At 38.6% G+C, this 12587-nt stretch overlaps 1 protein-coding gene and 1 long non-coding RNA gene across 2 annotated transcripts in view; both read right to left on the bottom strand.

Annotated features, from left to right (window-relative positions):
- The window catches only part of LOC124282195 (ankyrin repeat domain-containing protein 26-like), an 895780-nt gene that overhangs the window by 783689 nt on the left and 99504 nt on the right, over positions 1–12587 (bottom strand). The window contains exon 9 of the mRNA XM_046718159.1: positions 9268–9322. Within this exon, the coding sequence (XP_046574115.1) occupies positions 9268–9322 (55 nt within the window). The remainder of the gene's footprint in view (positions 1–9267; positions 9323–12587) is intronic.
- LOC124282201 lies at positions 9918–10273 on the bottom strand. The gene is made up of 2 exons (XR_006900093.1): positions 10190–10273; positions 9918–9978 (listed from the first exon to the last, which is right to left on the bottom strand). It is a non-coding gene; the product is annotated as an uncharacterized LOC124282201 (long non-coding RNA).

Raw genomic sequence — 12587 nt, 5'->3', positions numbered from 1 at the left:
GCATTGTATCTATTTTCAATTTGCTATTTCTTGCTAGGATACTCCTTCCATGCATATTCTAAAGGCATTGGGCTATTGCAAGCAACGAATAGACGGCTGGATGTCGGAAATTTTCAGAAAATGCTACACTGTGTAAACTCGGAATTGTTCTTTGTTTACATTTCAAACAAGCACAGTCTTTCGAACACAACGTTTTCATACCAAATATCTTCTAGACAGTTGGTATTGGTGACAAAGACCATTTGTAATTTAATTCTAAAAATGTATGGGGAATTCAGTGATGCATTTGTCGCAGCTGGATATGAAACATACATGATGTTATAGGCGTCTCAATACCGGCCTTCGCGAAACGTGATTTTGTAAACACTATTCAATATGGCGGAAAGCGCACTTCGGCTTTCGCGTCAGTCTATTTTCGAAAAACACCCCAACCGATTCTAAGTTCATCGGCAACGTTTCAGAATAGTCATTAGTGATTTCATGGAAAACTTATATCAGTGATCATTAATATGCAATTTTTGAAATTCAATACTCCCAGTAATTATCCGATTTTCACATTTCAAAACACACAGCAAATAACGCTGTGAATCGTGATTTCGTATTGTGTCAAATATGGCGACATTTACGATGTAGCCTATTTTGAAACATCAATTACAGCACTTAAGCTTTGTCGGAGATAATAGTGGATGGTATCAAGAAACAGGGAATTTCCCGCAGAATTAAAAACTATGAGGTATATTTGTGTGCGTGATATATTCAGAATTTTATTGGACTTCAAAATGAGGGTATAAGAGGAAGGACATATATGTCTCTGTGGCACCCAGGGGGTTAAGCACCGCTAATTAAAGTGACCAATTGACTGCGTATGAATACAATGATCTCCTTGACCTTTTTGTTTGTAAACAAACATGTCTGACATCGGCGATTCCTAACTCGGCAGCATCTTTGATGTTTTTGAAGTTAAAAGTGAATGGTTTGAAGAAGAATTTCTTGAGCCTAATTCCATTGAAGAAACTTTGAAGCAGGAAAATTCGTCAGCAGCGTAAAAGCGGCAGTATTTTGCCATACTTCAAACAGGGTCTAGATCTAGGGGGCATGATGTCGACAACACTCGTCAGCCCACACGTCCTAACCTGTCCACTTCCGTCCCGGCCGTAATGCCCAGTCCTTCCACTGTTATCCTCTCAAAACGCAGACCCGTTGAAACAACACTTGTTATGAACATAGAGAATTTTCTGGGTTTCATCTTCTTTTTATTATTTGGTACAACGTTTCAGGGCTTGTTCTGGCCCCATCATCAGGTAGAACTAAAGAACATTCTAAGATGCTTCAGACGATAGTGTGCATTTTTTGCATTACGTCACAATGTATTGGCATCACTGCGCCATTCTAATCTGCCCCCTCGTGATCGAACACTTTTGCATTACATCATAATGTAAGCGACGTCACGATGCAAATCAGTTATCATCGCCTCGTACAGCCTCCTACAGTAAACTACTCCGTTGCATCCCGTTTCTTGGTTTGCAGTAATGCAATAGTGGAATGTCGCTTGACTACTCAGCTTCATCTGTGATGTACTGATATAAAGTTACGTTGGTAGCAGAAATGTGACGTTGCCCCATATGGTTTACGTTAATCATAGATGTCATTAAAATAATTTGAAGAAGATATTTAATCCGAACGTAAACCGTCATCAAACTGTTTATCATTTGTTTTTTCTGGTAACGTTCGTCTTAACGTAGGGGGACAGACACATCAATAGAACAGTGTGCCAGTTAGCCCTGTGCGAGGATTCTTAATTTAGGTCACCGACACCGTCGTTTGTTTTCTGCCTTAGATTATTCATAATTATCCTTAGAAAGTATTAAATTTGGCATCTTAGAAAAGAAATACAGTTCACTCTACCGCCATGTATAGTGTAATAAAGCACACTTTCGCCCTGAACTATTATAGTTAAAGCACGAGGACGAGTGCTTTAACTTTAATAGTTCAGGGCGAAAGTGTGCTTTATTACACTATACATGGTGGTAGAGCGAACTGTATTTCTTAAGTAACCGTTAACTCTGCCAGTGACCTCACAATGCTTATGACATCACAATGCTATGACGGCGCAATACTTGTTCAGGTCATAATGGATACTGCTAACAGGGCTAATAGGAATACATGTTATCTTGATGGCATACTTAATAACCTTATCCAATATTTAATCGCCCCGAAGAAGATATGATGAGCAGGTATCTGCCACATTCCCCATATACCGTAACATTTGATGAGAAATATTTTGCAGGCAAATAAATGTACCTTTTCTATGGAATCTATCATAAACAAGATAATTAATACCTTTGTCAAGAATGAAGGTGTAATTGGTGAATACCAAGGGGGGTTTAGAAAACATCATTCAACAGTTGACAACATATTCATTCTTCAATCAATTATTCAAAAGCATTTAACTCAAAGAAAAGGTAGATTCTACTGTGCTTTCATGGTGATTCTTATTTAGGTGAAACCTCCCGTCCCATTGACACCAGCATAAAAGAACATAAAATCTCTACAGCCAAGGCAGACAGAAAATCACCCCTCTCAGATCACCAGCAAAAATTCCCTTCCCATCAAATCAAGTTTGACGAATTCAACGTCCTATCAACCAGAAATCAGGACTTCACAAAAAGAAAACTGTTGGAAGCTATCGAAATCCGCCGCCACAAACCTGTGATCAACAGAGACCAAGGATACTAAAGTAATGTCGGAAAAAGAAAAAAAACCTGCTTTTCAGCTGTTACTCTGTATCCCTAAAATTTACACAATTGCAAGTAGCATATGTCAAAATAACCCACACTGGCCTAACTTGGCTCTCAGTGGGATGCTTAATAGGATATCCAGAAAAGCATGTTTACTCGTAAAATCGGACCAAACTTAGAAAAAATATATGAATAGCTGCTGAAAACTATAGATCAGACTATAGATGGCAATTAGGTTGCTCAGACAGGTATGACAACGGACCGTCGACTCACCTGGCATGAAATGCATGAGGTACAAGGGCCCATCTCAAAGATATTTATGCTTTTTCATGTGTGTTGAATATGTCTCATCTATTGATTAACATCTAACGTGTCTTTCTTTGAAAGAGTATCATACCCACAGAAAAGATACAATCAGCCATCTCATTAAATGTCTCAAAACATACAGGTGGCATGACCACCCAAAGATCAACAGGACTATATATTATTTGTAAATTGTTATGACATGCCGCCGCTTACTTCCACAGTTTAGGTTCCCTGAAGGATCATCTTATCTTAGCTGGAATCTCTATCCACATATCTACCCAGCCTGACCCCAACCACCGTCTGCGACACCCGTCCTGGTTTTGCTTTTGAGACGACCCTCCTACCTGTTTCTTTTTATAGTGATAGTGAGACTCCAGGGAAGCTACATCCTTAATAGTTTCAGTATGAAAGATATCATTTTTACGTCAGCTATCGTTTATAATGAAGCTAAGACTAATTTCAAAATGGGCATTTAAAAAGTGTCCTTTGTAATACAATATCATCGCAGACTGATTTGCGATGGTCTGTCACATCGCTTTGGACTTAGTGAGTGAGTGAGTGAGTTTAGTTTTACGCTGCACTCAGCAATATTCCAGCTATATGGCGGTGGTCTGTAAATAATCGAGTCTGGACCAGACAATCCAGTGATCAACAGCATGAGCATCGATCTGCACAATTGGGAACCGATGACATGTGTCAACCAAGTCAGCGAGCCTGACCACCCGATCCTGTTAGTCGCCTCTTACGACAAGCATAGTCGCCTTTTGTGGCAAGCATGGGTTGCTGAAGATGTATTCTACCTCGGATCTTCACAGGTCTGCTTTGGACTTAGAAAAAAACCGCATTGCTCATTTCTGCATCAATCTCTCTTCAGTAAAGTCCATTTTTTACATTACCTATCTCCCTGCCACTGAGCCTGTAGTTAGGCCAAACTTAGTTTAACAGATATTTCACACTTTCACATGTTAACTACATTAATTGTAGATATAAATGTGAGTTTTTTTTCTATTTCCGACAGTACTTTACATACCATCAGCCTATGAAGAACTAATCAAACTATAGACAATCAAAACACCCTGTCTATTTGTTGTTACTACTTAATCCCCCTCTTTATTGGCTTCATCACTAGTGCGATTTGTTGGTTTTAGGTCCCTACTGGCCTCTTCCAATTGACATGAATTATTCAGTTCCATGACAATCTAAACATTGTCAATATACTAGTATTTATAACAAAGTGCGTAAACAATGAAGTTCCAAAGCATGAGAATGGTCACAAAGAAAATACATGTCAAATACAAGATAACTGTAAAACAGAAAGTCCTGTACCTTGAACTACCTTAATAACAATGTTATAAGCAATTCTCTGAAGGAAATAAAAATGCATTTTCTGTATGTGTGTTGCATGCATGTGTTGAACATGATTATTTGCATATTCCTACAAGCAAGGGGTGACAACATAAAGTCAGGTAGCTTGTGTCATATTACAAGGTTGATTTATACAGTTATATATACTAGCCACATAAAGAAACTGTGCATTGTCAAAATATTATCCCAGTTGATAAGTACGATAACAATGTCAAAGGTACATATAAACTTTAATGGAGGGATCATGACGTTGCAGAAAAGGAATTGCCACAGGTCGAAGAATCTGATCCCTGTAGCCCACACCAGTTAAGTTGCCCTGAACAATCACCAAAGGAATTCTTTGGTGTGCTGTTATTCCACCCCAAATCATCACGGAACCACTACCAAAGCGATTCCTCTCCCAAGACACAGGCCTGTGCATAACGTTCTCCTACGCGTCAATAGGCAGGTTGACGTCCATCACTATGGGAAATGTTAAACCTGGACTCATCTGTAAAAACAACATTTCTCCACCAAAACAAGGGTCTGCGGACATGATTTCGGCACCACCTTCGGTGAGCTTGTCGATGACGTTGTGTCAGGATAGGCCGTATGGCGGGACGTCATGGTCTGATCCTGTGATGACATAAACGTTGTCGAACTGTGTTGGGGTGGATACGGCGAAGTCCTGGGAAGGTTCGGGCAGTCATCACTGCAGTCTGAAACCTGTAGCGCGGATGGGTCACCCTTATCCATCTGTCCTGTCTTGGCGTTACATGTGGACGTCCAGAATGTGGACGTCCAGAACGTGGCCGATTGATGACGTCATTTGTGTTCTGGTAGCATCTCACCAGTGCAGAAATGGTGTTCCGGTGGCTGTGGAAATGTGCAGCCACTTGTCGTTGAGACATTCCCCCCCACGGACCATCCCAATGGCCTCATGACGTTGTGCAGACGTGAGCCTTGGCATGCTATGCGTTTCAATAGCCGTTTAATTGACAGTATTGTGTGGCATTCATTTGCTCTGTTTCTCTTTCCCGGAATGCACGTGCAACAACGTATTGCACGTCTCAAGGATGAACCCACTGACGTCACAGAACATGCACGTGGATACATGTCACTAATCTCTGAGTTTAAATCCTTATGTGTCTACACAGGTTTGATAAATTTAGATTTCCACAAAATGATAACAAAGTGGAGAACTGGATTAACAAAGGCCAGGTGTGGAAGGCGATGGTGGACGCAGGGCCAAGCGAGAGCGATTAGTGCTCTCCATTGGACCCTGAACAGACGAGACAGGTAGCGGTGATGTTGTAAATGCTATTTTGACCACCCGAAGGTTGACGACTGCCATCACTTACCAAACATATTATTCACATGAAGTGACAAATACACGCGTAACAGAGAAAAAAACATTGACCTGAATATGGCAAACATACTGTACAAACGACCTTCACTGTTTCTTTGCCCTAATACAGATCAAGTCTGACCTTCTCAATCTCAGCCATGCGGTAAGTTTCAATTACATTCTGTGAACGCTTACGAAGTTGACATTTAAACTGCCTGCCTATGATAATATTGACCCTTGACATTAGTGTTCAACAAGACAAAAACATTTCCCAAGGATACAGTGGTGAGATCCAAGGCATGAGATCACAGGGCTGGCTAAAATGATCCATAATCGGAAATGTCATCGATAGGAACTTATTTTTAATGATTATCGACATGAAAACTGTGCTATCGATAATGTCATACAATAACTCTTCTGATAGAATTTATTTCGTAATTTTTTCACACAATATACAAATTTAGGACTTTATTCATGGTCTGCTTTAAACAATATTCAGGATGCTGTTTTGTAAATAACCCATGCAAAAAACATGTCACAACAATTTTACTCAAATTTATGTTTCTGATATCTATTGATAGTCGATTTGAAGTACCGATTATTGATCTCTATGAGCTATATCGATAGCCAGCCCTATGAGATCCCAGAAAAAATTCTATCAATTTTCAAACAAAGCATGAAAACATCAAACATTTACTGTTGGAATAGCCATGCCCATAAAACACGAAAATTCCTAAACTGATAAACAAAACCAAGACTATCAAAAACATTGTGTTTTTTTCTGGTTAAACAATCAATATGTCCGATTGGAAATATGATCGAGAAATTTGGATAATTTCAAATATATTGAAAATTTTAACAATAAACAGGATATTAATAATACTTATCCTGTTTCAAGCTATGCACTTTGTCTTCTTCTTTCTTTAGTGAAGTTGAAACAACCTGAAACAAAGATTCCAGCCTCTCTGAACCGCTCACACACCCCTCCTACAATTGCTGAAATTGGGCATCACTGGAGCTCATATGCAGAGCACGTGACCTGATATCACTGGAAGCTCATGCAGAGCATTTGACCGTCCCAAGTTGACCATGTGAAGACCAGTTGGAATCATTCTCTTGAGTCTGAATCCTCCCATAATCTGCATACCCTCCATCGTGGGAAATAGAATAAGTATTATAGATATACAATTTATAGTTCAAATCTTTAAATTTTAAACTTATCCTAACTCATGTTATGCACATGGCTAATAGTTGGACAATGGACCACAGCCATGAGATGACATGTTCACAAGAAGACTGGCACTGACTTCCTAGTCCTTGAACATCGGTGTTAGGCTCAACCTGAGTAACACGATTTCGCCTTGTATTGCTTGTTGAAGGAAAAATAATGGTGACAGGAATTCATCACAGAACCCCAAAACCTTTTGGTCCTACATCCAAGACAACAAGTTGTTGGAAACTGTTTCAGGTGTAGGTGGAATTGTTCAGTTAGTACTCTGTTTCACATTCTGCTCCTATGCATATGACCCTCACCTGTCCCTTCTGGTCACTGTTAGTCAAGGAGCATGGGAGAAGCCGTGCCACTAATATGACTGCTAATGAAAATAGAGGATAGTGAGTATGAACTAATAAGTTTGTACAAGGCTGACCTCTGAAGCAATGATGAAGCTACCAAAGATGGATGTTCTTCAATACCTCAATCAAACAATGACTGAGGCAGATTGCTTGTGCAAAAATAAGAACAAGTCAATTCAGGATTTACATTGTCTATTCTGGGATTACAATGTAGCATTAGATCCTAGAAGTCATTGGGGAGACACTAGTGTCTGCATTGATGGGTCATGGAGAGTTGCTGTATCAGTACCAAAGGTCCAAACTTATCAAGTTCATGAATATCAGATAATAGATAATAGGAAACAAAGACAGTCTCAGAGCCCAAACACCCCTCCATAATTGATGTCAACAAACAGTTGCTGTGTAAAGCTATCATGAGTCTGCCACTGCTGTTTCATCAATGTTGGTTGCAACCAGAGACACTAGATCAGCAAAGGTGTAAGCATGAAGGATGGCCGATGTCATCCAAAAATCTAAGTTGGTTAGAGATAATGCCACTGTAGAGGCTGTAGACAACAGGATAAACAAATGCTTAAAACAACCTATGATGGTACTGCATAGCAGGAATGTAGATCTTCAATGTCATGATGGGGCAGGAGTGATAGGTCTTCAGCATCATTGGGCCTGAGAATCATGGAGAACAGTGGATTAGTAGAAAGCTTGTGTGGCTGTCCCAGCAAATGGTTCTTTGCAGTGAAAGAAGACCATGAAAGATCTTGCCATGTTTCTTCCTCTCAAACTGTACACAGTTTACATCCATTACATGGATATACAAGCAACAGTAGCAAAACCTACCAGGAAGACTGTCATGAGGGTGATTCGCTTGAAGTCCTTGTCCTCAAAAGGTTCATAGTTGCCATAGTTCTGAGGTGACTCAGGATCACGGACAGGTCCCATGCTCACGGATGATCCATCTCAGGGTTGGTTATTGGAAGGCAGAAAGACTTGAAGATATCTGGATGGTGAGCAGATAGTTCAAATTCCCACCCTGGGCTCCCTGAATGCGTGTAGCTATGACATTGATGTGAATAGAGCTGATCACTTGGAAGAATTAAGTCTGAGAGTCTGTGGGTTGACATTAGAAGACCCAGATCTCTTGCAAAGTTCTTGAACAAATGGAGCAAAGGGATGAATAAGTATGGCTGACTCCTCCCTTCTTCGGTGAAGGAGACTGTCCTGGAAGTGTTGGAGGACAACATGGTTTCTGGAACTCTGCTGCGAAAGGAAGCATGGAGGCCTGGGTTGAGCTGGTCTTCTTGTACCTGCAGCTCCTGAATTTTCAATATTTCCATGAAACTGGTCATGGATATGGTCATGGACTCTCATGGTGACAACTTCCACAGCGGAGAGAATCAAGTTGATAGCTGGTAACATTCAGCAGTATTCAGGTGGACCAACTCTTTGCTTTCTTCCTACCAGAAATAGCATATTGTTGTGCTCAGGACACATAGTCTGGTTGTTGGTGATGTAAGCAAAGCAGCAAACCTGTGTGGACATGGGCATCTCCTTGGCAATATTTTAGAGGAGACATGCCATCACAGCGATCCTTTATAATATATACAGGACGTCTGCACACCAGTGTCATAAGAAAGAAAATGATTCCAGCTGGCAGGCACATGATCACCTTGGTCAGGTCGCATGTTCAGCATGAACTTATAGTGATGTCCTAAATCAGCAATTGGAACAGGGTTGTGTTGAGTGAACAGTTAAGAGAGGCTGGAAACTTTCAGGTCATTTCCACTCCACTGTCAAAAAGTAGGAGAGAAATTTTAAAAATAACTTTTCTACTTATCAGAAATCAAAAAGTGATATATATCTAACAAGGAAATGATTAACACAATGAAATCATTATCTTATGTATTTGGAATCTGTAATTCATATGGTTTAAGAATGTAAACTATCATTAAAACAAATTACCTCCATCATCACTGTGAGGGATAAACTTGGTAAGGTTCACTTTTGCTACTGGCACCTGTAACAAAGAGTCAAAAGGTTTAATCATGAATCACTGTGAATATTGTCTTTGACTGTTGTTATGCCATTGTTAGTGATTTTGTGTTTTATGAAAAGTAGGTATTTCAGCACAAAAACCTGTTTTACAAGCATTTATATGATCGGTTACAAATTTACAAAGGTAAAATTATGAAATCACATTGTAATAATCTTACCATAAACATCAAAATGTACAACAGCAAGCACCACAAAAAGATAATACACCCAGAAGAAAACAAAAGATAATAAAACACAAGATCAAATGATTACAAATCACAAATATATAAGGCACAAATATATATACACCGTGCATTACCGTATATTACCGTCTATAAGCCGAATTTTGAGGACCCCCCAAAAAAGCAGTCTGTAGAAGGGGATCAGCTTATCTATGGGTTATGCTTTCGTCAATCTTTTTTCCAGGGGTAAGAAAACAACATCGTATCACTTCGCATGAACCAACAACAGAAGACGACTTTGTCAGTAAAGATGTCAAATTTGCAATTAAACATCACTAGACAAGATTATTTACCTTTTCTGTTCTAAGTTGTTTTTGCTGGGCATTGTATTATTTGCAGGGATTAAGATTACCGTGTGTATTTGAGCCGGAAATAGCAATCAGCTGTGCACACGTTTCTCAGCGATCAAGTTCAAACATGCACAATAATATAACAGGATGAATTCTGATGAAGTCATCAGTAAAACATAATACAGAATACTATTATTTAACCCAAAGAAATATATCATAGCATTTTTTAATTTTAAATACAGTTTTTGCTCTATAAATTAATTAAGGATAAGATTACCGTGTGTTTTAGAGCCGGAAATAACAATCAGCTGTGCACACGTTTCCCGGCGATCAAGTTCAAACATGCACAATAATATAATGGGATGAATTCTGATGAAGTCATCAGTAAAATATAATACAGAACACTATTATTTAACCCAAAGAAATATATCCTAGCATTGCGTAATTTTAATTACAGTTTTTGTTCTCCAAATGTAAAATATATACAGTAACGAGCAGACAAAATGTGATTTTTCACAGACGTAGTTTTAAAATTTATTTACTGATAAAATCAGTTATATTTTTCATACATCCAGTCTGGATACTGAAGTTTACATTTATGCAAGTCAATAGTCTGTTAGTCCACCGTTTCTCTCAATGCACTGCTGAATACGGTGTCCCATGCTGTCAATCAAATTGTCTATGTAGTCCTGGGGTAGGCCCACCCATATTTGACTGATGAGATTAGAGGCAAGCTACTGGTCGCTAGAAACAATGCATTTCGGCTTTTTTGATAGTAGGATCGAGTCTACAGAATAAACTTTTTTGTCGCATTTTTTCTGCTCATTATTATGTAATCAACACTAAGGATATACGGACCCTCATGAATGTGGTAAGCGGAAGTTGTACGCACATGGAAGGGGGTAAAATAAGCAAGCCAGTTTGTTGACATGTGATCGTCCAGCAACAATAAGTATGATATTTAGTGAAACAAAATATATTATCCATTTTCTGTCAACTACAATTTGATTGTGAATTCTTTGAATAATGTGGACCAAAGTTATAATTATTGGTAACTGCCAGTTGTCTGTGGTCTGTGTTTGCCAGGATTAGGACCCCATCGCGGGGGATTGGCTTATGCACGAAACATACCATTTTGACACTGATTTTAAGGGTCAAGTTTGGGGGTCGGCTTATTTATGGGGTCGGCTTATAGACAGTAATATACAGTAATTAAGCACCACTCTATTTTAAAAATAAGATGTGATGCTACAGGAAAGTTTGGGTATAGCCATTAATTTAATCAACCTGTAGTTAAAGAAGCTTTATCCACTGACAGTTTTACAAATACCATAACCTTTTCTAAAAAGAATATGTTGATGAAAATGTGTTGGACTGAATTTTTACCCAAAATAACTATACCTCTCCTGCTCAAACTACACAATTAAATTAAGGTTTTGACTAAAAAGAACAATTCTGTTATAAACCAAGATGACATTTACAAATCAAGTAAGCTTTAATTATGCATAATCAGGAAGAACCCGAATGTAAAAGATTCAGACCTTTTTCCAACAATTCAGATTGCTAATTGACAAAAACTGAAAAAAGGCCACATTAATAAGATTATGGAATAATTTTTTATGATTTTGAGTTTATTGTAATGAATATACACTTCTCCTTGCCGGATACTGATAATTACAGCTAAAATCTGTTTGTTTTGTTTGTAAAGCAACTTTTACTGCATTTTAAAATTTTCCTTTTTTTTATTTTGACTGTAACTTTTCCTCAATCTTACTTTACAAACTTTCATTCGTTCACAATAAATAACGAATTTATAGGCCATGCAACAATCAATTATTACTTTCACTTTTCAAAATAAGATAACTTGTTTTAGGACAGAAAAACACTTGTTTTAAATATAGGCAATTATCCTAATTAAAGTACATGCATATGGTAATTTCAATGATGTTTTTGAAACGTTAAATGCTTGCTCTATCAAATAAAAAAGGTTATTTTTTGGAAAGAGTTTAGAATTTAATTTCAGACAAAATTAATTGGTAAAAATACAGGGTGGTGCTTATTTTATGCACAGATGTATACTTCTATGTATCAGATTTTTCAGTATTACATCCATGGAGATCCATCTGGATGGTGCAATGAAAAAATTGAAAATTTTAACAATAAATTGTATATTTATAATACTTATCCTATCTCACGTATTGTATTCGCCCTCTCATGATTCGACAGCTGAGTGGAAATGAACTGCAAACAGAGTTTTCGGCCTCTCTTGTACCATTCGCCTAACACTCCCCACTGCTCCCATTCCTGGACAGCCTCAGCCTCTGTGAAGCATGCAGCATGCCCTCTGGTTGATATGTGATGATTAACTACATAACTCCTTATTTATGGCGACTTGTCCACAACCTCTTGGCTTACACAGCACAGCAGGAGTTCCCGAGTAATGTGGTTTTGAGCACTAACTTTTGTTCAAGAAAAAAGGATTGAGCTCGGCAAGTGAATCACCTCGCCTCAATTTTCAGAAAGCCCCAGCAAATTAAAGTCTTGCAACTCTAATCTGGCCATCCCCTGCTTCAGAACGGTCTCCCGCTATCACACATAAACATGAAAGGCAAAACGGCCTGGTAGCTCAACTTTTTTAATGTTCAGTTTTGAACAGCCTTAATTAACTCTGCTCCAGTCAATCATGTGCCAAGAACTTAGAAGCGATACGCTTCAA

This window comes from Haliotis rubra, unplaced genomic scaffold (genome assembly GCF_003918875.1).
Source record: "Haliotis rubra isolate DU_JTF1 unplaced genomic scaffold, ASM391887v1 Scf295, whole genome shotgun sequence".
In the NCBI taxonomy this organism is placed as follows: domain Eukaryota; kingdom Metazoa; phylum Mollusca; class Gastropoda; order Lepetellida; family Haliotidae; genus Haliotis; species Haliotis rubra.
Note: the sequence above shows the minus strand (reverse complement) of the source record. Positions and strands in the feature narration are given on the sequence as shown.